Source organism: Ambystoma mexicanum, chromosome 3q (assembly GCF_040938575.1).
Source record: "Ambystoma mexicanum isolate Mex_15411 chromosome 3q, UKY_AmexF1_1, whole genome shotgun sequence".
NCBI lineage: Eukaryota > Metazoa > Chordata > Amphibia > Caudata > Ambystomatidae > Ambystoma > Ambystoma mexicanum.
This window is the reverse complement of record NC_090926.1, coordinates 1,045,644,529-1,045,667,194: the sequence shown is the minus strand read 5'-3', so window position 1 is coordinate 1,045,667,194 and position 22,666 is coordinate 1,045,644,529. Positions and strand designations below refer to the sequence as shown.

Below are 22,666 nucleotides of genomic sequence, written 5' to 3'. Positions count from 1 at the left end.
ACTGATTGCCATACATGGAAAGCTGACGCAGTGATGATCAGGGACTCAGCGCCGTAAATTGTACTCCAGAATTGATCTGAAGCATGAAGGGCAAAATTGCTGTGAGCTCTACTATAGTCTGAAATAAGGGCATCACATCGTGTCAAAATGTGTTGTGGCGTCTCCACCCACTTAGAGCAGAGTCTACACAATTTCTCCCCCCTGGAGATTCCTACCCAGGCCCCTGTGTTTTCCCAGACAGGGAGTGTGGACAATTGCAATGATAAAATAAATCTACTCAACACTGGAGACTGAAGCTTTATCAGGTAAGACCTCAGGGAGTCTATAATGAAACCCAGTTGCGAGAAAGTCCTGAAGTTACGAAGCTTAGCCAAGTAGTCCAGGGTCTCCCCTGCATCGTGACATCTGGTTTTCTCTTCTATTTTCTCTAAATTATAGTCCAGCCATGAGTCTGGAGCTCTATACACACCAATCTCCCTTAAGTGGAACTTCACCATTGACTTAAAATCCCTGAACCATGTACTCTTAGAAACTCTGCTAGAGTGCACAACTTGCAGGCTGCAATCTTCCAAAGTGAGAGCATAGACTCCCAACTCCAGCCTCATTGCCTCTACCCTGACACTACCCAGTAGGGCCAAGATCGAGCAGAGAATCTTTGCTTTCGACTTGGGGCGCCAAGTGACTGTCCTCAACGGGAACACTTCCAAAGCGTAGGGTATGACCGGGATAATTGAGCACTTATAAGCAATGATTTTTGTTTCTATTGATCGCCCTCCTTGCATGTCAATAATTCTCTTAATTGAGAGCCACGTATGCCAGACCCTATGCAAGATACTCTCTGCCATCTGAGAGCCTGACAAAGATGTCCTGATAATAACGCCCAGATACTTTATTTTTAGCATTTTTTGCAGCGCACAAAACCATCGGTTATCTAGGTGGTAGTTGCATTGAGGAGAAAAAGAAGAAGGGGTTAGGGCAAGAAAAGAGGGGGGGGAAACTTACATTTGTATAGCTTATCTAACTTGGCACCACCTAATTTCCAGGCATAGGTCGGGGCACCATAGGCCGCCTTCCCACAGACCATCATTTTTGTCTTTGTTAGATTAGAGCTGAGGCAATGATGTCTAGAAAACGCAAAAAGAGCATCGAGCGAGCGTTGCAGGCCTTCTGGTGTACAGTCCAGGATCACTGTATTGTCTGTGTATGTTAAGCAGGAAATAAGATCCTCACCATGCCGGGCGGATGATTATTAACAGGTTTCAATGCCAGAGGTAGCTCTGCTATGTTGAGGTTGAAAAGATGGGGGGGTTAGAGGGCACCCCTGCTTCAAGCCAGATCTTAGTGGTAAAAGGATCTGAAAGCTCTCCCACTTGTGACACTTTGACCCTGACCTGGGTCTCACTGTAAAGCGCCTTGATAAAATAAAGGAGCGACGGGTCTATGCCCCATCGAACCAGCTTTCTCCAGAGTTTTGTTCTTATTACACTGTCAACAGTGGCCAAGTAATCCATGAAGCATAAGTATAGCGCTGTTCCAGAATAGCGCTGGGAATCCGAGATCAGGGTCAGCAGAGTCCATATCGACTGCGTGGTACCACATCCCTTTATGAAACCTGTTTGCTGAAAATTCAGCAGACTCCTCTCTGCAACCCAGCTGGAATGCAGCTCCATTAGTAAGTTTGCAAATACCTTGGAGCTCCAATCCAACATAGCCAAAAGTCTGTAATTTGCTGGGTGACTGCGCGGCCCCTTCTTATTAATGGGAATTAGAATAGACAACTTCCAAAAGTAAGGGATTATCCAAGTTTCACTATGGGTGCTTAGACTGAAATAAATAACCTGCCCCTGTGATTGGAAGAAAAGGTCTGGTCTCACTGGGAGGCATTGAGGAGAGCAGATGATCATATCGAGGAGATTTGAATGCAAAGTCCTCTGCGCTGAGTCTGGGAAAATCAGACTCATAATGGTCTTGAAAATGCTCATTCTCCTGAGAACCTTCAGGGTGATGGAAATCGGTGGGTATGCATAAAGGAAGTTCAATCTTCAGTTTACTAAGAGCACATCCCTCAGCACCCCTTTAGGGGGAAATTCCCTGGACAAGAACAGCTTTCACTTCCTGTTGACACTGAAGGAGACCTGGTCCACCTGAGGGGTTCAACAGAGTTTGAAGATTTCTGCAAAAACCTTGTGGCAGAACTCCCACTCATCGGAGACAAAACTCTACATCAGATCATCCGCCACCACATTCGCCTTTCTGGAAAGTTGGGATGCTGACAGGGAGATATGGTTCTCCAAAGCCCAGAATCATAGATGCCTACAAAGGTGGGGTGACCTAACATACCCTCTCTTGTTAAGTACATGGCTACCAGGATCTGGACACTTTTCCCTTTGATGGAATTTAGGAATACTTTTAGGAAGAGCTGAATAGCCTGGCCTCCAGTAGGTTGGCATGCATCCTTGTTTCTGGCAAAGACCAACTCCCATGCACCCTGACATCCCTCAGGTGAGCACCATAGCTTTTCTGGGAATCATCTGTCATAGCTGTTTCCTCTTGTCCCTTAGAACTCACCATGCCCGATCCTGAGCCACTCTAGTCAAGACTCAAAGTTGATCTGCCATGCTACCCGAAAGATCTCCTCCTAAACTGGGCTTGTGGCACCAGAATAATGCAGGATGTCAACTAACCGAGGAGGTGCGGAAAGGCCAGGGCTGGCAGGTAATCTGAGTTCTGGAATCATTAGACAATATGCAATGTATGTTGTACCCTGTATTTTCTTTGATTTATTTTATTATTTTATTATTTAAACCACTGACCTAGCTCGAGAGTAGCAGAGCGCTGTAAAGGAGGTGGGTATCCAGAAAATGGGCTGGCATCTTTTAACAATAGTGCAGTACTGTTAGTTATGATCTGCATCAGTCTATACATTCATTGGAATTAGTCCTTGGTCAGGTATTGTTCAAAAAGCGACGTTTGGAAAGATTTGCGAAATTGGAGAAATGTGAGGGCATTGCGAGCCAATACTGGGATAGAGTTCCATAGAGTGGGTGCGTAGCAAGAGAAGGATTGTTAGCGGGTCCTCTCGACGTGGGCAAGTTGTGATTCGAGCCATTTGGTTGGTTCTGCCGGAGAGGTAGGAAGTAAACCAATCAGGTCTGTGCCAGAGAATCCCATCTCGTCGGTGCGGATAGGGATGAGGATGTGTTAGTCAGTGGTATGAATACAGCCGAGAGGTCAACTAGTACAAGGAGGCATGAGTCACCCTTATCCATTAATTGGAGAGAATCATCTACCAAATGGATGACGGCTATCTCGATGCTACACTTGGGGCAGAATCTAAACCGAAAGTCATGGAGGAGGAGCAGTTCTACTCTGAAGAGTAGTTGTGTAGGTTCGTAATGGACCGGTAGTTGGCCAGGTCATCTAAGTTTAGGGTTGTTTATTTCAAAAGAGGTTGGATGAGACCATTCTTGAGGGTGTCTGGGAATGACCCTTTTGTGAGGGAGACATTAAATAATGATGCTGTGGAGTGCAGTGAGCGCCGTGCCCATCAATTGTTTAATGATGAGGCCGGGATGATATTGTCAGATTAGGAAGTACATTTTAGGCAAGCAATTATTTTTAGGAGAGCTGAGTGTGATAATTATTTCCACTGGGGCAGTGTGCAAGCTGGAATGCTGGTGGAGGGGGCTAATGCAATCTGAGGTCGATTTGATGATTTGCTGGATTTTGTCTTTTTTTCAATAAAATTGAATTCAGTGATTATGTTGCATTTTTCATGTGTTGCTGCCACCGGGCGTCACATGAGGGTTTGGAAAAATGCCTTACTACTTCAAAGAGGACTTTGCTACTGTTAGAGGCTACCAAAATGGTGGCGTGGTAGAAAGCAGTTTTGGCCTCGGTAATCAGAATCCTATAATTGACACAGAAAGATTTGAGGTTGATGAGATCTCCAGGGATATGTTTTTTGCGCCACTGTTTCTCCACGGGTCGTATTTAGCATTTGTTGGAGGCGAGCTTGGAGATGTACCAGGGCATTGATGGTTTGGTATGGTTTTTAGGGTTGCATTAGTGAAATAATCTGCTCTGAGGAGCAGAGTGTTCCCGATGCAGAGTGCTGAGCTTTTGGAATGAAGGGACTGAGATCATATGGCGTGGAGTGTCGCAAATATATTTCGGAAGCCATCACTTCCAGGGTTGCGGAAAGGCCCAATGGATTCAATCAGCACCAATGCACACAATGCCCTGGGGAAAAAGTTTACAATGCCAACTGCGCTGGACAGGATATATCTAAAGATTAGATATCTGTTGGAAGACACTATCCATTTGAATTTTCTATTTGGGTGCTTGTATTTTTCTTATTTAACTGCTATCGTATCCAGACTGCTGAAGAGTTCCACCCGATTGAATGGGAGGTCCAGGCTGCAGTCCTGAACATCACGTTGGAATTTTGTAGCTATCAAGAGCGCAAGTCTACGCGGTGAAGTACCAATGCCATATCTCGTGCCGCGGTGTTCAGGTGGTGATACGAATCTTCCATGAGGTCATACATCACTTTCCTGTGGCTTAGTCAAACTGAAGAGGGAACCGGCCTGGTACCCCTTGAGCAGAAGAGAAATCCCCAGCTCCTCACAAAGGTTTTAATTGGCAGCTGCCATAACTGCTTCAGCATTCGCCTTTCAGTTGCTTTTATAGGAAGTACCGAGTAATTTCCTGGCCTGACAGGGGACTTTCCAGGGCTGGTATCCCAAGATAGTCCATAAGGCCTTGTGCCCTCTCATGTTAAGCCTGGGTCAAGATCAGGGCCTCATATGCAGCAGGGGCAGGGCCTCCCTGCAGGTATGCATTGTCGAGATCCATCCAACACAGGTGGTGGAGGAGGAAGGCGATCCTTAGGTAGAGGAGAGGAAGATTGCACCCCAGACTCCAAACGAGCTGTAGGAAGAACTTTAGGCACCAATGAGGCCTGAAGCTCAGGGTCCCTGGTTTGTTTCAGCTGAGGGTCTGGCATCCGCACGTCCCGCTCAAGACCTGAGCAAGTACGTCAGAGTGCACTGGAGTCTCAGCTGTGGAAGGGTCCTAAACAATCTAAACACAGAGTCTGAGTGTCTGCTATTGGGAAATAAATGTGACCCCTGATGAGCACAGTGAACCCCAAATTATCTGGCATACACGGCAGAAACAGGAGGAGAGCAGGGGAAAAAGAAATAAAAATAAAAAAGTACTGCTAAAAAGAGGCATAAAGAAAAATAACATAAGAAATAAAGAGAATAAGAGCTGTGTCAGACATCTGACCCACCAGACGCATAGAAAGGGACTAAGGAGAAGGAGCATGGGATGTGAGGAGTGTGAACATCCTGCGCGTGCACCCCACCCCTGTGTGCACATTTAGAGGATAAGCGTGCAGGTTGCTGTGCTATGGCTCTGGTTCCATCCCCGCTCAGAGGAAACTTTTATAAGTATTGAGGAAACAGCAAATGTGACCTAGGAGTAGACAACTATACACTACTTTAATTTCAATAAATGCACTTACCGTTAGCATTGTCTGTATCTTCTCCCCATCATCTGTGATAGCTGCATATCGCTTATTTAACATAGGGGCTCTTCCATCCAGATCCAAGAAAAAGTCCTTCTTGGTGTCCTTCCTTTCAAATAGAGGACTTGCTGACCACTCCTAAGAAGCAAAATGTTCAAGTGTTTGTTGTTGCTTGAATACATTGGGAAATAACTAATCTTTTAAGGGAATATTTATAGTACAGAAAAAATAAACTACCTGTAATTTATCATCTTGAGCTTTATATTGTAAATATCTTCAGCCATTTTGAATGCCTTTCCAATGATAGGAGTATAAGTAACTGAAGGCTTCTGCAGCAAGACATGCATAACAGCATCTGGTTCACTGTAGCCAAGATTGTCCTCCCAGAGCTAATACATACAATCTGGCCAAATCAATCCCCAATGTGTTAGAGAGAATGTGGAGAAGTGGCCCATGTCTGGTGTTTCTGCCTGAAATCCAAGATTTTCTGGAAGGACAGCCTCTCGGAAATAAAAGATATTGCTGGAGTAGCGATACCCATAGACTCTATAGTGGTGCAGCTGGAGTGGTTCTGCTGGGAGATGTTGTGGAGGAAAGCTACACAACGTTGGGGGTCTGTCCGAATTAATTACTCACTTTCTTTTTGCAGCTAAACTTGTTGTTGTGAGAAACTGGAAGAATATGGAAGAAGCGAGAGGGACCTATTATACATTATATGGTGGATGAAGGTCTGGGTGATTTTTAGCATCTGAAAAAATTTCAGTACTTTTGCTAAATCAATTTGGAAAATAAATGCAAATATGGAGCCCTTTTATCTTCTACTACAGAGAATGTGTTGCAACACTCCCTCAATGTAATTATTAAATATTTGTTGTGATGCCTTTTTGGCTCTATGTGATATTTCTGCCTTTTGAAGGCCAAACACAGAGGCCGATTTTGTGTCGCCTCCAAAATGTCGAAATATCACCTATTGAATCCCTATCCCTACCCTCTCCTGTGCTGGAGGGATTTATAGTAGATCGCCCTTTTCACATCCGCCCCTCCTCTCTTCCCCCTTCCCAAAACAACACATTCCCCCTTAATCACCACCAATCACGCAAATGCCCCTTTTACCCGCACCCCAGTCCCCTCCTTCGATTTCCCTTGCCTGGCCGCGCCAGTCAGCCCCTGCGTGCCCTCGCGTGAGTCGGTGGGAGCAGCTGCCCAAAGATGGCATGCGCATCTGAATGAAGTGTCCCTGAGAGTCTGAGAGTAAGGTAAGTGAAAGGGGGTGGAGATCTGGTGATGGGTTTGGGGGTGGGTGAAGGGTGTTTCTCATTATCGGTTTACAAAGACTGAATTACTGGTTTTATGCAGTCTTTCTAAAGCGATCATGAATGGGGTCTGAAAAAAATAATTAAACTTAGTATTGCCTTTTTAAACTACCGTTTGATGTCACATTGAAATAAACCCGACTATTAACATAATTCTTGTTTTTGATGATCTATTTTGTGGAAGCCTGAGATGAACAAGTTACTTCTCACCTTGTAACGTTCTTTCGATGGGATGTTCCTCCGACGTATTCCTTATCTTTGATAATTCGTCTCCAGCTTGCTGGCCTCGGAAATGTTTTCAGTAGAGGGTGCTGCGCATCGACGTCCGCCGAGTCGATGTCCCTCGACGGCCACCGTATCAGCGCCGATGTCACCATGCCCATTAATAGCCACGCGCGGCGTCCGTTGCTCAATTCCGTTTTGTAGTATAAGAAAAGTCATGCCTGAATTGGTTATTGACCTTGAAGGAGCGTAAGCTGCAACCGCAAGGGAAATATTACTGCGGGGATGGATGGGAGGGGTGATAAGGAATACGTCGGAGGAACATCCCATCGAAAGAACATTACAAGGTAAGAAGTAACTTGTTCTTCAAAGGGATTGTGTCCTCCCACGTATTCCTTATCTTTGATAGACTCCCATAGCAGTGGCATGTAACTGGAGGTGGGAGTATGAATGTCATGTATCCCTTTAGGGATGAACCGAATGTAATACAGCTTTGCCAAATCTGGTCTCTTGACTAGTGGAGGAATCCAGGTTGTAAAATTTTGTGAATGTATGTGCGGACGACCATGTGGCAGCCGCACATATGTCTCTGATCGGTACCCCTCTTTGGAGGGCCGAAGAGGCTGCGATACCCCTGGTTGAATGAGCCCTAAGATTTTGGGGTGGCTCTTTCCCTGCCAGTTTGTAACATTCCAGAATGGCCAAGATAATCCACCTTCAAATGGTTTGCTTTGTTATGGGTAATCCTAACTTGTGACCTGAGTATCCTACAAAAGGTTGGTCAGCTTGTCTGATCCTAGCCATTCTGCTGATGTAAACGCTTAGAGCTCGCCTTGGGTCCAGCCTATGTAGTCTTTCTTCCTCTTTCCCTGGATGGGGAGGAGGGTAGAACGAAGGTAAGGTAATATTCTGAGTAATATGAAATTCAGAAACCACCTTTGTGAGGAAATTAGGCTTCACCTGTACGACAACTTTGTCCTTGTGGAAAATTGTATGTGGGGGTTTACAGGAGAGAGCTTGTAGCTCACTCACCCTCCTAGCAGATGTTAGTGCTACCAATAGGACAGTTTTAAGCGTGAGAAATCTCAGCGAACAAGAGTGAAGTGGTTCGAATGGAGTGCCCATTAGGAAGTTTAAGACTAAATTTAAGTCCCATAAGGGAACTTGGAATGGTTTTGGAGGATAAACATTAGTCAATCCCTTGAGAAATTGTATCACTAGAGGTAGTTTGAAATACAATGGTTCCTCCGCAGTGCGCTTGAAGATTGAAAGCGCTGCGAGATAGCCTTTTACAGTGCCAACTTGAAGGCCTGAGTTTGTCAAGTAGAGTAGAAACGATATCACCGTTGGTGTACCACATGAAAAAGGGTCGATATTCCCTTCTCTACACCAGCTGCAAAATTCGTTCCAACGGCAGCGGTATAAAGACTTTGTTGCTGGCCTTTTGGCCGAAACCAACAACTCCATGACGTCATCAGGGAGGCCCCAATCCTTGTACCTCACCCTTTCAGAAGCCAAGCGTGAAGGTTGAGGGTTCGGAAGTCTGGATGGAGAACCTGACCTCCCTTCTGCGAGAGAGCATTCTCTTTGAGTGGAAGACGGATTGGAGGGCAGATGGACATATCTAGAAGGTCTGGGTACCACGTTCTCCTGGCCCAGTCCGGGGCAATTAGGATCATGGTTTTCCGGAATCTTCTCAACCTCCTGATCATTTGAGGAATAACAGGGACTGGTGGAAACGCGTAGAGGAGTGGAAACTCCCAATCTACTACGAACGCGTCTCCTAGAGCTCCTCTCGGGGGAAATTCCCGTGAACAGAACAGATTGCACTTCCTGTTGGTGCTTGTGGCGAACAGATCCACCTGAGGGGCTCCCCAAAGGGCGAAGATCTCTTGAAGGACTTCCTGAGCTAGCTCCCACTCGTGGGAGACTATGCTCGGCCTGCTCAGAGCATCCGCTGTCAAGTTCTTCTCTCCGGCTAGGTGGACTGCCTGAATTGCCCAAAACCAGAGCTGCATTGCCTCTCTGCACAGTGGCAGTGATCCTATGCCTCCTCTTTTGTTGAGGTAGTGCATGGCCACCGTGTTGTCCATCATTATCAGGACATTTTTCCCCTGTACTGATGGTAGGAAAGCTTTCAGCGCTAGTCTGATCGCTCTCAGCTCCAATAGGTTGATGTGTAGTCTGGACTCCGATGGAGACCAACGACCGCTGATGGTCAAGTCGTTGGCATGGGCTCTCCACCCCGTGAGTGAGGCGTCTGTGACTACTGCTATCTCCGTCCATGGTTGCCAAAACAGTTCTCCTTTCAAGATGTTCTCTGGATAGGCCCACCATTGAAGGTCTCGGGCTACCTTGTCCGGAATCCGGAGGAGATCTGTCATTCTCCCTGAGAATTGCGACCACTGACTTCTCAGTGTCCACTGAAGAGATCTCATTCTGAGGCGAGCCTCTGGTACAAGGAAGATGCAGGATGCCATGAGGCGTAGCAACCTCAAAAAGTCGAAGGCTGGGAGACGTTGGGCATTTTGAAACTTGTTGACCATCTGCAGAATATCTTGAACCCTCACCTCTGGTGGCGAGGCTTTTCCCAGGGAAGTGTCCAGGAATGCTCCAATGAACTGGAGTCTCTGTGATGGTATCATCTGTGACTTCTTTAAATTGAGGGAGAAGCCCAGTTTGTGAAGGAAGTGGCAGACATAATCTAGCTGGATCTGAGCTTGTTCCGAAGATACAGCCCTGATCAGCCAATCGTCCAGGTAGGGGTAGACGTGGATCCCTTCCCTCCTTAGACTCGCAGCCACTACCGACATTAGCTTGGTGAAGAACCTCGGGGCGGAGGTCAGCCCAAATGGCAGAACTCAAAATTGATAATGAGAGTCGCCAATTGCGAACCTCAGGTATTTCCTGTGTTTGAGATGGATTGGCACATGGAAGTAAGCATCCTGAAGGTCCAGAGATACCAGCCAGTCCTGGAGCTGGAGGGCCTGAAGGATCTGAGAGTTACCATCTTGAACTTGTCCTTCCTGAGGAACTTGTTCAATTCTCGTAAGTCCAGGATGGGTCTCAGTCCTCCATCATTCTTTGATATGAGAAAGTAGGGGGAGTACCATCCCTTGTTCCTGTCCGCTACAGGTACCGGTTCTATGGCACCTTTCTCTTGCAGGTCTAAAATGTCCTGCAAGAGGAGCGGATCTGGAACTTTTAGAGAGCTGTGCCCCGGTGGATGACTCTGAGGGATGTGTAGAAAGGGTAGGCAGTAACCCTGGGCAACTGTCTCCAATGCCCAAGCATCTGACGTTATAGCCTGCCATTCCGTCAGATGGTGAGTTAACCTGCCCCCTAAAGGTGTTTTGTGTGGAAATACCTCAGAGTGGTTTGGGGGCGGCTGATGCAGATGCCGAGGGTAAAGCGGCACCTGCTGCTGCTGCGGCTTTAGTACTTTTGACCCGTCCACCTCGGGTGGATCTCCTTTGGCCTCTTTGAGCCGGCTGTCCTCTGCCTTTCCCGAATGCGGAATAATAGCAAAAGGACTTTCCTCTTCCAGAGGTTCCTGAGGGGTGAAAATAAGTTTGGCGGATTGCAGCTCCTAACGATTTTGCCGCTGCTTTAGATGGCTGCAGCTTTCCCAGACTGTCATCAGCCTTTTTTCCGAATAATGAAGAGCCGTCAAAGGGCATATTCAAAAGTCTGGCCTGTACATCTGGAGCAAAGCCAGACTTTCGCAACCACGCATGCCTGCGGATTGTTGTACTTGCCGCTATGGCCCTGCTGATACTGTCAGCGAATCGCTGCCAGTTTGAAGTGACTCGCACATGGCATCCTTGCCATCTTTAATAATGTTAAGGAAGGCTTCCTTTTCCTCTCCTTCGGGTATGCAGTCAGCCGCTGATGAAGCACACTCCCACAGTGTGTGACTGAAACTGGCGATCGTACAGGTGGCGTTGATGGACTTCAACGCCATACTACAAGCAGAGAAGACTTCCTTTGCCATAGAATCGTACCTCTTGTCATCTCTATCCTGTGGGACAGTAGGGTAAGCGGTCCTGCTGCTTGATGAAGTTGCCGCTTGGACCACCAGGCTCTCTGGAGTCGGGTGTTTTGATAAGTATTCAGGGTCAGCTGCAGCTACCCTATACTTGGCTGACAATCTTTTATTGACAGCAGGGAACATTTCAGGAGTTTCCCAATTAGATGAAATCTTTCTTTGTAAGGCTGCATGGAAGGGGACCATAGGATCCTCCTCTGGACCTTTGTCTAATATGTCTGTCAGGACATCCTGTTGAAAAACAGGCGAAGGCGCAGACCAACCCATAAATTCAATAATCCTTGCCATCCCCTGGGTCTGGCTTAACAAATTCCACTTCTGGGGAAGTGTCCAGCTCACTTGCCTCATGTAATGACTCTTGTAGGTCTTTCAACCTTCTTTCCTCAGAAGTGAAATCCTCTGAAACAGGTAGTGTGGGCCTCTGCAACCCGAAGTTTTCCTGGTCAGAATCTTCCCCCTCTTCATAAATTGAAGATAATCCAGGGTACTCTGACCTCTGAAATGGTGTAAAACCCATCTCTAAGGCAGAAGGAGCCAAACTCGTCATTATTGGGCGAGAAAATGTCGATGTCGTCGACGCCGATGTGACAGGCTTCGAAGGTGCCGAGAACGGCGTCGAGAAAACTGGAAGAGGCCTCGAAGAACTCGAGAGGATCTGGATCCTACTCGAGGATGTCGACGACGGTCTCAGCGTCGTGCCGGAGGCTCTTGGAATCACCGTTGGCTGTGGAGTAGCTGTGGTCTTCTCTTTCATCGGCGTCGAGTCGATCAACCGATGCGTCGAAGAACCCTTCGACAACGTCGTCGATGGCGCCGATCCATGCGTCGAAGGAATCTTCTACGACGGTGTCGAAGACGGTGCCTTCTTACCCGATGGCTCGTGGCGCTCTCGGGTGGAATGTTTCGCCGATGTAGCGACTCGCAGCGTTTTGATTTTTTGGGTTTTTCACCCGGGGTATCACCCTCAGCTGTCTTCAAGGAGGTCGAGGCCGCTTTCTCGAAGACGCTTAACATTTTCTTCCTGAATTCCTCCCAATCAGCCTGAGAGCTATGTTTTGTGGGACAGGAGACCCTTTCTGGGGAAACAGAAGACGACGAGGAAGGGGATCTTCGACGTCTCTTCTTTGAGTGTCTTCATCTCGACGAATGGTGGGAGCTACTTCGAGATCTAGAATGGGAATGTTTTCGACAGCGAGGAGAAAAATGTCTCGACTCAGCCGAAGAAACTTTCGAGGAGGTTTTGACTGACTTACCTCTCTTTAGCTTACCCTTGCGCTCCTTCAAGGCTTTCGCCGTCATGGACATGCAGTCCTCACAATCCGAACAATGGTGCTCGGGTCCCAAGCACCACAAGCAGATCCTGTGTGGATGCGTTATCGAAATTTTTTTACCGCAGTCTCGACATTTTTTGAAGCCGGATTGCAGCGTTGTCGGTTCCGATGAAGATGCCATCGCGAACGAGTTGGGATATTTCGAGTAAATGTAGAAGGTTTATTCTGACTGAACTGAGCAACGATGTTCCGAGGCCCCACGAAGCGCGGAAAAACGGAACTGAGCAACGGACGGCGCGCGTGGCTATTTATGGGCATGGTGACATCGGTGCCGATACAGTGGCCATCGAGGAACCTCTACTGAAAACATTTCTGAGGCCAGCAAGCTGGAGACGAATTATCAAAGATAAGGAATACGTCGGAGGACACAATCCCTTCGAAATGTTATTATTGTTAGTGTTCACTGTGAAAACCCTTATATAAAAGACTGTAAAAGAAAGAAAAGACTGTCCTGTGGGTTCTGGTACAGAAAACTCCCAATTTGAGAGTAGAGTTGTTAAGGTGGGGCACAACAGAAAGAAAATATTACTCACCATAGTGACTACGGTACTCACATGTCAAATATACTTATAGACCACTTTCCTCTATATTGATGGGTGTATGTGCCCTTCAGAACAGAGATGACACATTTGCACAGCAAATATATTCCAAATCTGAATTTGGCAAGACCCTACACTGACTCCACCCAACAGCAACACCCACCAGTCCCTATTTCCACTGCACTATTACACTGGCTGTCTACTTCTTTTATTTTAGGGGGAAGGAGGGAGGAGACATGGAAGAAGGGGAAGAAGGGCTAGATCGGTGTACAGTTGATGTAAAAGGTCAGTAACTTGTTATTACTCCTTCGCCCAGTCCGCTAACAAGGGCCTATCACAAGCAAAATTGTCTTGCAGGACAACTTGACCAAATCTACCATCTGATCTACTACTGGTGTCCATGCAGTAGTGTTTGCAAAAGGCAGACAAGGAGGACCATGTGGATGTTTTAGCTATGAATTCCCACAGAACTTGCCTTTCCAGGATACAGTGGTGGGTTTAGCTTTGACCTATGGATAACTATTGGAACAGTGTTGATTGCAAAGAATACGATTGTGAAATGAACACCACAAACCACCGTGCAATTGATGCCTTCAATGCCTTCCTGTCAACAGATTATCTTCTTTCCTAAATGCCTGCGTTCTGTCAAGGTAAAATATCAAAGCTCTCATACATTCTGGCAATGTCCCATTTCTGAAACATTTGTTGTAGAACCTTTTGTGAAACTCCCATTCATGGTTGTTCTGGAAGGCTTACTCAGCTTGTCCGCTTCCACATTCTCTACACCTGGAAGGTGAACAGCTTTCAAAAGGATATGGTGATTGAGAGCCCACACACAGATGTCCACCAGTAGTTAGCACAATACTGGGGGCCTGGTGCCATCCTGCTTGTTGATATAGTACCTGCAGGTCATTGTGTCTGTCTGAATCAGTACTCTCATACCCCCTATGATGGGGAGCTATGCCAACAAATCTAGCTGAATGGATTTGAGCTCTAATACATTGATACGGTCTTGCTATCTTTGCTGGATCAAATCCTGTGAAATCAAAGATCCCCTATACTTGCACCCCACTCATTAGGGGGTTATCTATCATAATTATCACAATGTGAGGAGGATTCTAGAATGGTTTGCCCTGTAGACGATTTTCCTCTTTGGATCGCCACAGCAAGTCTGGGTGCAAGGCTGCCAGAATGGGGATGCAGGCTCACTGAGCATCTGTCACCTGCCTCCAAGGTTCTCCTAAATGTAATTTGGTCCTCCTTATTCTGAGTCTAGCAAAGAGAACTGATAGAAGGCATGACTCCATGAGCCCCATTAGGCGTAGGCACCACAACGCTGACAGCCATTTGTGACATATGAACAGGTTGACCGGCTCTTTGCTATCTTTCGTCCTGCTATGTTTCATCGTGGTGGTATCCAATTACAGACCAATGAAAGTAATGTATTGCTTGGGAGAAAGATAAGATTTCTTTTGATTGACAAAAAGCCCCAGATTAAGATTACCTAGAAGGTCTAGGAGGATGTGGAGGGCTGATCTTGCTCACTGGACCGAGGGTGTCTGCAACTCCAGAGCAGCAGAGTTCACTGCAAACTCTGTGAGGTAGCTCCTCTAATGTACCTGCTGGTGCTTCAACTAAAAAACATGCTATCATCCTAGAGTGAAGCAAGTGTTTTCCTTCAAAGGGAAATGTGCCTTTTTCTATATGGGAGTTTTAGGTCTGCTCAGACCGAGCTCCAGGTTCTCTCAGTTGGAGAGGGGGCTGCATTATTATTAGTCTTGAAGGTCTCATAAGGTCTTTAGGCTGAATCAGGGCTTTTAGGGCTGTAATGCCCTAATGGGTTTTTTGGGCATTACTGCTACAGGTTGGGTGCTACCTTAATAGCCCTGAAAAAAGGTAATTTTTCCAGCGTATTTACCCCCAGCTCGGAGCTGGAGGTAAATACGCCAGACTCGAGATTGAGCGGACCCTTAAATGTGGCGGTAACACAGTTACCGCTGCATTTAAGGGCTACTGCCCAGCTCGTAATCAAGCCCAGTGACTCAACATTTTTATCTAGAATTTCAGATAAAAACAAGAGCCATTCTAGCTGTGTGTTATGGGTTCAGCACTATAATGTCTATACAGATATATTGGTTGCTAAACAGATTTACTCGGGATAAGTGATGCTAGTCTAAACATAATTAGTCAAGATTATAGTTGGAATTTCAGGAAAACACAGGGTCAATCTAGCTATGTTAAGGTATCGGCAGTATAGTCAGCTATACAAATGTTGGATGCCAAAACACAAAGATTAATTCTAGATAATAACTAGTCCTACATACAGAATAGGTCAGCCAAAGATTTTTAGTTAGGATTTGAGGCAAAAAAAAAATCAATCTACCTATTTGTTATGGGGTCAGCAGTATAATTAGCATACAGGAAAATGTGCACTGTACATTTGAATAACTCATATACAGACAATTCTGAAATGCATAAATGATATAATGAGAAATGACTTATGCTATATACTAAGAGACACACATTGGTATATTAAAATTCATCTATTACAAAGAAAAAACAGCATACTGCAAACTGAAAATGTTTATATACACGTGGCAAAACCATGCATTGTACATTAAAATGTGTAGGCTATACACTGAAAGAAAAAGTTACTCACCGTACTGACTAATGTACTCATAGTCCCCTTTCAACCATACTGTAGGGGTGTCATAAAATATGAGGCGCATGGAGTCACGGCTGTGGGTGTAACTGTGCTCAGCTAGCCCCACTCTCCCATGACTCACCTCAGTCCCCCTTTTAGGCATCGGGATTGGGCCTTAGCCTAAACTACTATTAGTAGAGGGATGGTAGTCATATGGAGGAAATGGGACTATGGACAAGGAGTACATTAGTCATTACCGTGAGTAACTTTTTCTTACTCCTACGTCCCATCCCATTTGCTCCATACCATATGGGCAACTTCAACAGATTTAACTCAACAGGAGGAGAAATAGACATCTTTTATTGAGCAAAGAAATTCTTCAAATTTTCCTGGACGAAGCCAGTGTCTGATCTTGCACTCACTTGTAAACAAAGCTTTTTGCAGTAGATCAATGGAGAAGCCCAAGTAGCCACCTAACTTATAAAGTTCTTAGTTCCAAGTGTCCTGTCTCTGAAAAGCCAAAGCTGAGACCTTTGCTCTATCCACGCAAGCGTGAAGATTTGAAGGGCAAACAAGATTTATTGAGCAAACAAATTCCTCAAAATTGCCTGGCCGAAGACTGCGTCCAATCTTGCACTCACATGTAAACCAAAATGATTGCAATATATCAATGTAGAAGCCCAGGTAGCCACCTTACTTATAAATGACGAAGTGTCCTGTCTCTGAAAACCCAAAGCCGAGGCCTTTGTTCTGTCCGCATGAGCATGAAGATTTGAAGGGCATGACTTATTTGGAAGAATGTAGGATTGTGCAATAGCTGACACCTTCTGGCTAGCTATCATTGCTTTGGATGCCTGAATGCCTGGAGAAATACCCCAAAATTAACCAGTAAAGAGTCTGATTTACAGAATGGCTTAGTCCTGCTGAGATAAAACGTAAGCGCTCTTCCAAACAGTGCAGGGCCTTTGCTGCATCCAATTGCGGATTAGGCAAGAAAGTATGTAGGATAAATTCCCCATTTATATGAAATGCTGAAACTATATTTGGGAAGAATTTTAGATTCTGCAGAACTACCCTTTTTGTTTTTATACCCTGTATAGGCCTCTGCAGCCGCCAGTGCCTTTATTTCACTGATCCTGCGTGCTGTCAGGTGGGCAGTCAAGCAAGGAGAGGCATGAGAATTATGGAGAAGACGCCGACCGGGACTCATGGCAATGGAGGAGCTTTGCGCCGGCAGCGGAAGCCAAAGTGTTGCGCAGACCACCAACAGCCTCAGAAACACACCGCCCAAAGCGGAGAGAGACAGCGGAAGCAGAGAAGGACCTGAGCGGGGTTGGAGAAGCCAAGGGAGCTTTCCTAAAGCCGGTGAGCCCACAGTGGAAGGTCAGGGCCCCAGGAGGGAGCTGGAGAAGGCCTTGGAAGGCAGGCAAAGTTCCTACGGCTTACATCACAAACTGATTTTCATAGTCCCAGTATTTTGGGAGACACAAATACACCTATTATAAGAGGAACATGGTAAAAAAGCATATGCCCTCAGATCTTGAAAATGGATGAACATAGTAAGAGAACCTTGCAGGAGAGTATACCAGGTGTTTTGCGAGTCTGGCACATGCATCCAAAATGTGTAAAGGAACTATTTAAGAGAACCTGACAGGAGAGTATACCAGGTGTTTTGTGAGTCTGGGACCTGCACTCAAATTGAGTAAGGAACTATATGAGAGAACCTGGCAGGAGAGTATACCAGGTGTTTTACGTGTCTGGGACCCGCACCTTAGTTGTGATATCTTGAAAAGAGAATCCCAGGGAAGACTCATGCTATTAGGATTTTTAATTGGATTTCTGGTTGCGAAGGGCTGCAAAGGGCAGTTGCAGTAGAGGATACCGTCTGTGTCGTGCCTGGGTTGTTGGACTCATTTCTGCAGTGGGGCACATCCTGTTGCCTTATGTGCCTTGCTGGAGAACCATTAACTAAAAGAACCTACTAGTAGTCCTTTTTCTATTTCGGATTACACTCTGTCATTAAGATGTGGCTTCTTGCACCTGCCGATAAATACACCAATTCTGTGCAAAGCGCAGCAAAAGCAATGAAAAAGAAGTTGCGGTAGATGATACTGACTGTGCTGTGCCTGCGTTGTTTGGCTTATTTCTGAAGTGGGGTGCAGCCTGTTGCTGTATATGCCTTGCTGGAGCGCCATTAACCGAAGGAAACTACTGGCAGTCCTTTTCTATTTCTTTTTTTTTTGACAACTTTATTTAAAGATTTATCAAAATAAATACATATCATTCCAAAACAACAATTATGATAACAAGAAAACGACAAGTAAAACGAAAAAAGCATTATACAAGTTGATACAAATAGTACAGAATAAATAAGAAAAACCTATCAATTATCTCTACTAATCGCAACAAACCTAATTTGAAATGATAACGAGCCAAAAATCAGAGGAAAACAAGAGAAAAAAAAAAATAAAAAAAAACACAAACACACAACCACACAAAACAAGACAAACACAATAAAAAGAACACAATAGTAAATTAACCACTCTGAAACAAAAACCATCGCCCATCAGCACTTAATTCAAACATAGAGTTCATTAAAAGCCTCCCACTCTTCCTTATAAAATTCTTCTTTATGTAAAGCATAATACTTAATCCTCTCAAATCTTGAGAGCAACTGCACCTGCGATAACCATTTTTCAATACTTGGTTTCTTTCTTGTGTTCCAGAGGCGTAAAATTTGACGAGTCGCCACACCTTATTAAAACACCTTGTTAGCCCAACACAGAGTCGCATAGCTAAAGTGACGAGTGCCCACTGGTGATTTCAAAAGAACTGATGATGGTGTCCTTGGAAAAGAGATGTTCCCGACCAAATCAACTCTATCCAAAACCTCACTCCAAAAACCTTCAACCCTCGAACAATTCCATAACATGTGAAGCAAAGTGCCTTCCTCCGTAGAACAACTCCAACACATACTATCCTCCCTTAAGCCAAATCTGTGCATTTTAACTGGAGTCCAAAACAGATGCCCCAAAATCCTCTGTTGAATATATCGTAAATTTAGATCAATTTTCATCCTAACTGGAACCTTCCATAGAACCTCCCAATCCTGCATAGAAATATCTCCACCCAGTTCAGCACACCACATAAGTCGAAGAGCATTCCATGAAGATCTAAATTTCTCTTCTACCGGGAACAACCTCAAATAACTAGATACTGCACAAGGCGCAACTACAATAAAACTACACCTTTCTGGTCTTTGTAACAAAGGGTCAGTAAGCATTAATACTCTCTCAGAAATCAAATCTCTCAACAATCTATATCTCCCCATTTCCCTATTATGTAGCATAAACTTCCGCTTCAGAGACTCAAAAGATATCATACTGTCATCATCCCATATGTCTCTAATAAGTAATATACCCTCGTTCATCCAACCCCTCCAGCATAGCATCTTATTATTGATCTGCAACCCCGGATTCTGCCAAATGGAGGCCTCCCTATAGAAATGAAGTCCCTGCCCTCCACTTACAATCAATGATGTGACTGCATCTTTGGAAGCATGGACAGCCTGCAATGTACTGACCGATTTAGGTAACTTTCCAAGAGAGTACAGTGATTCAATTCGGAAGGGTCTCATCTTAAACTCTTCTATCTGAGCCCAAACTGGAATGGCTGATTCATTCAACGAGAAATAGGATACACATTTTTTAATCAAAAAACTTTTGTAGTAATTTTCAATGTTAGGATAAACAAAACCCCCCTCATGTACACTCCTAACCATTAAATACCTGGGTATCCTTGGATTCCTTGAAACTCCCCATAGAAACTCCTGAAAGACCCTATCCACACGGCCCAAAACTTTTTTCGTAAACCTTAAAGGTAGCGATTGAATAATGTACAGAACCTTTGGTAGGAGCACCATTTTAATAGCATTAACCTTTGCCCAGATGGATAAAGAGAGTCTACTCCACCTACAGAGCATAGTCCTCATGCTTTCCAGAACTTTATCTATATTGAACTCCGCCATACCTTTCACATCTCTAGACAAAAAGACACCTAAATATTTCACCCTACAGTTTTCCCATTTACAATTCCAATCTAATAATCGTCTACACACCTGAGCGTCTCGAGCTGGAAAAACAACCGTCTTCTCCCAATTAACTTTATAACCTGAGAGCCCGCCAAACTCAGAAATCATATTCTTCAAGATGTTTCCCCCCTCTACAAGATTTCTAATAACGCTCCGTCGTGAGGACGTGGCTTCTTGGAACTGCCCATAAAAACTCAAATTCTGCATGAAATGCAGCAGAGGGCAGTTGTGGTAGAGGATACTACCTGTGTTGTACCTGCATTTTTTGACTCATTTCTGAAGTGGGGTGATGCCTGTTGCTGTATGTGCCTTGCTGGAGCACCATTGACTGAAGGAAACTACTGGCAATCCTTTTTCTATCGCTGATCACGCTCCGTCGTGAGGATGTGGCTTCTTGGAGCTGGCCATAGCAACTCAAAATCTGCATGAAGGGCTTCAAAGGGCAGTTACGATAGTTGAGGGTGTTGGGAGTGTCGTCTCCCCTTGCTGCCGCTTGTAGCCCATAGGAAGCGACGCCTGAATTCAGCATAATAAATTTGCCTCACTGGACAAGACTAAGAAGCATCAAATTGGCGAGCAGTATCTTGCCCTTGATATATTTGGACACATTGGTGCAGTATTTCTTGAACACTGTGTAACGAGTACTTTGAGCACGGACCGGTAAACAAATAGCAAAAACCCATTCCGATCCTTTCATTAAAGTGATGAAACACACAGGCCCTCATTACGACCCTGGCGGAGTGGGTTACCGCCAGTGGTAATCGCGGCGGACCCGTCCGCCCTACTACGAGTTCCCTTAGCGCCATGGAGGTTTTCTCCGCCTGGTTTTACCGGGCGGAGAAAACCATGGCGCTAAGGGACCTCGTTGTTAATTACGCCGCCGTACTTTACGGCGGCGTAATTAACTCCTTCCCCACTCCCATTATACCCTATGGGGCAAGAATGGGAATGGGGAAGGGTAAAATGGGGATTGGGGATTTACCGCTCCGCCAAGGTCGGCATGGGGTGGTAAATCCGCCAACCCCCATGGCGCTATCGGCGGTTTTCCGCCATGCTCCGCGGTGCATTTAGCACCGCGAATTCCGCCAGGGTCGTAATGAGGGCCACAGTCAATAAGAAAAATGGACTATGCAGTATGACTTCCTGTGCTATAAAAAGACTAAGAAGCCCTGAAGACAAAACGAGACTGCAGAAAAAGGTCAGGCCTGAGCAAGCAGCTAGCATTCAACTGCCCATTACTGCATTTTTAAATGCATTAACAGTGACCTTTGACATGGAAAAAGCAATTCCTTCTTGTTCTTTTCAACCTATCACATTAACACACTCCTCGTCTACTATAGATAATAACCATTCTTTACTGAAATGTGCCTAGGTCTGCAACAGAACTCCTTGGGTCACACAGGGCCGTTCATTCCACCATTTAGAGGAACCCTTGGTGGAGCCAGAGATAGGAAACAAGCAATTCATTTTTATGGTTGATTCGGGTGCTGAGAAATCATGCATCAGTGAAGTAGACATTGTCTGGCCAAACTCTCCACACGCAGGGATTCTCTGGGGCTATTTTTATGGTTCCATATACTAAAGATTTGGATGTGAAAGGTGGTGCTCGCTCTCCTATCGTACTCTGAGAGTTCCGCTGTCAACTTACTCAGCAGGGATCTGCTTAGCAAGTTGAACATGACGATCTCATTTACTGATCACAGCATTATCTGATATGAGCATGGGCAGGTAGGCGAAAGCGCGGTGTGCGCAATGCTGTCCGGTGAGTAATGCGCAATGTGCAGCGCTGTTTCGCCTTTTATATTGCTAACCTGTGTCTTTTTTTTCCCTGCAGGTTGCGATGTTCCTCGCCGAGCGCCGTAATGTTCCAGCAGTGATACTGACCAGGAGATGACTACCCAGGTAAGAATTGTATGGCTTTCTTCATTTGGGAGGAAACGTGAATAAACGCTTACTAATGCTGTCTTTCTTTCTCCTCTTTCCAGGTTATGGTATTTAAGGATGCATGTGGTGCCGGATGATGGAGTTCGTACCTTCAGGTGAGTGGAACTGAAGTCTGCGATGGATTGAAGACAGGATACTGTTCCAGGTAAGTTTCATAGTGTTCTTTCTCTCTCTGCAGGTCCTTGGTTTCAGGTAAGCTGGCATGAAAAAACTGGACACAGTGAGCATTACGCTGCCCACAGCAGAATAACGCAAAGCATGTTCTGCTGTTTGGGTGTGGTTTAAATAGTCTCAAGTAAAGTAGTCCAGGTAAAATAGTCCCAGGCCTCCCACACCCAAAGTAGTCCAGGTAAAGTAGTCCCAGGCCTGCCACACCCAAAAGACTAGACCGCATAGCTCAGTTCCTTGTAACTGAGCTATGTGTGTGCCTCCATGTTGGCTGAACCCCACCAAGTTAAACAGTCCCAAGTAAATAGTCCCATTCTAATGTTGGTCTTCATGATGGTTATGAGCCTGGCACCTTTTCCAAGAGAGTCTTGGATGAGGTTTTAAGGCCTTTGACCTGGCCCTAACTGGAAGGCTGACTTGCCAGTGAGGGCCAGGGGCAAGGGTCATGACAGTTGTGGGAGAAGAATATGAGACACTAGTGCTGAAGAGATTACCTGTGCACTATTCAGCACAGGCGGCAGCGCTTGTGGTGCTTATCGAGGCGCTACATGCATCACAAGGATGCCCCATTTATTTATTCCATTTATTCCATGTATACCATTTATTCGGTATAGGTCACTACAACAGTGCATGCTGGGTTCTCACGATGGAAATGTAGAGGGTTCCGTAGAGCAGACGGTTCCCCATTGCAACACAGTGCACTATTGGATACGCTGATTTCCGCACTGTCACAACCCTCTGAGGTAGCGGTCGTAAAAAATGTGGCAGCCACATCGACGAAATTTCATTAGTCAATGCTGTGGCTGACGCTGCAGCCAAAATGCCAGCCTATCT

The 22,666-nt window shown here is 45.6% G+C and overlaps 1 protein-coding gene across 1 annotated transcript in view; it reads right to left on the bottom strand.

Annotated features, from left to right (window-relative positions):
* The window catches only part of DNAH17 (dynein axonemal heavy chain 17), an 8,024,690-nt gene that overhangs the window by 5,815,913 nt on the left and 2,186,111 nt on the right, over positions 1–22,666 (bottom strand). Inside the window, exon 16 of the mRNA XM_069655242.1 lies at positions 5,531–5,671. Coding sequence (XP_069511343.1) covers positions 5,531–5,671 — 141 coding nt within the window. The remainder of the gene's footprint in view (positions 1–5,530; positions 5,672–22,666) is intronic.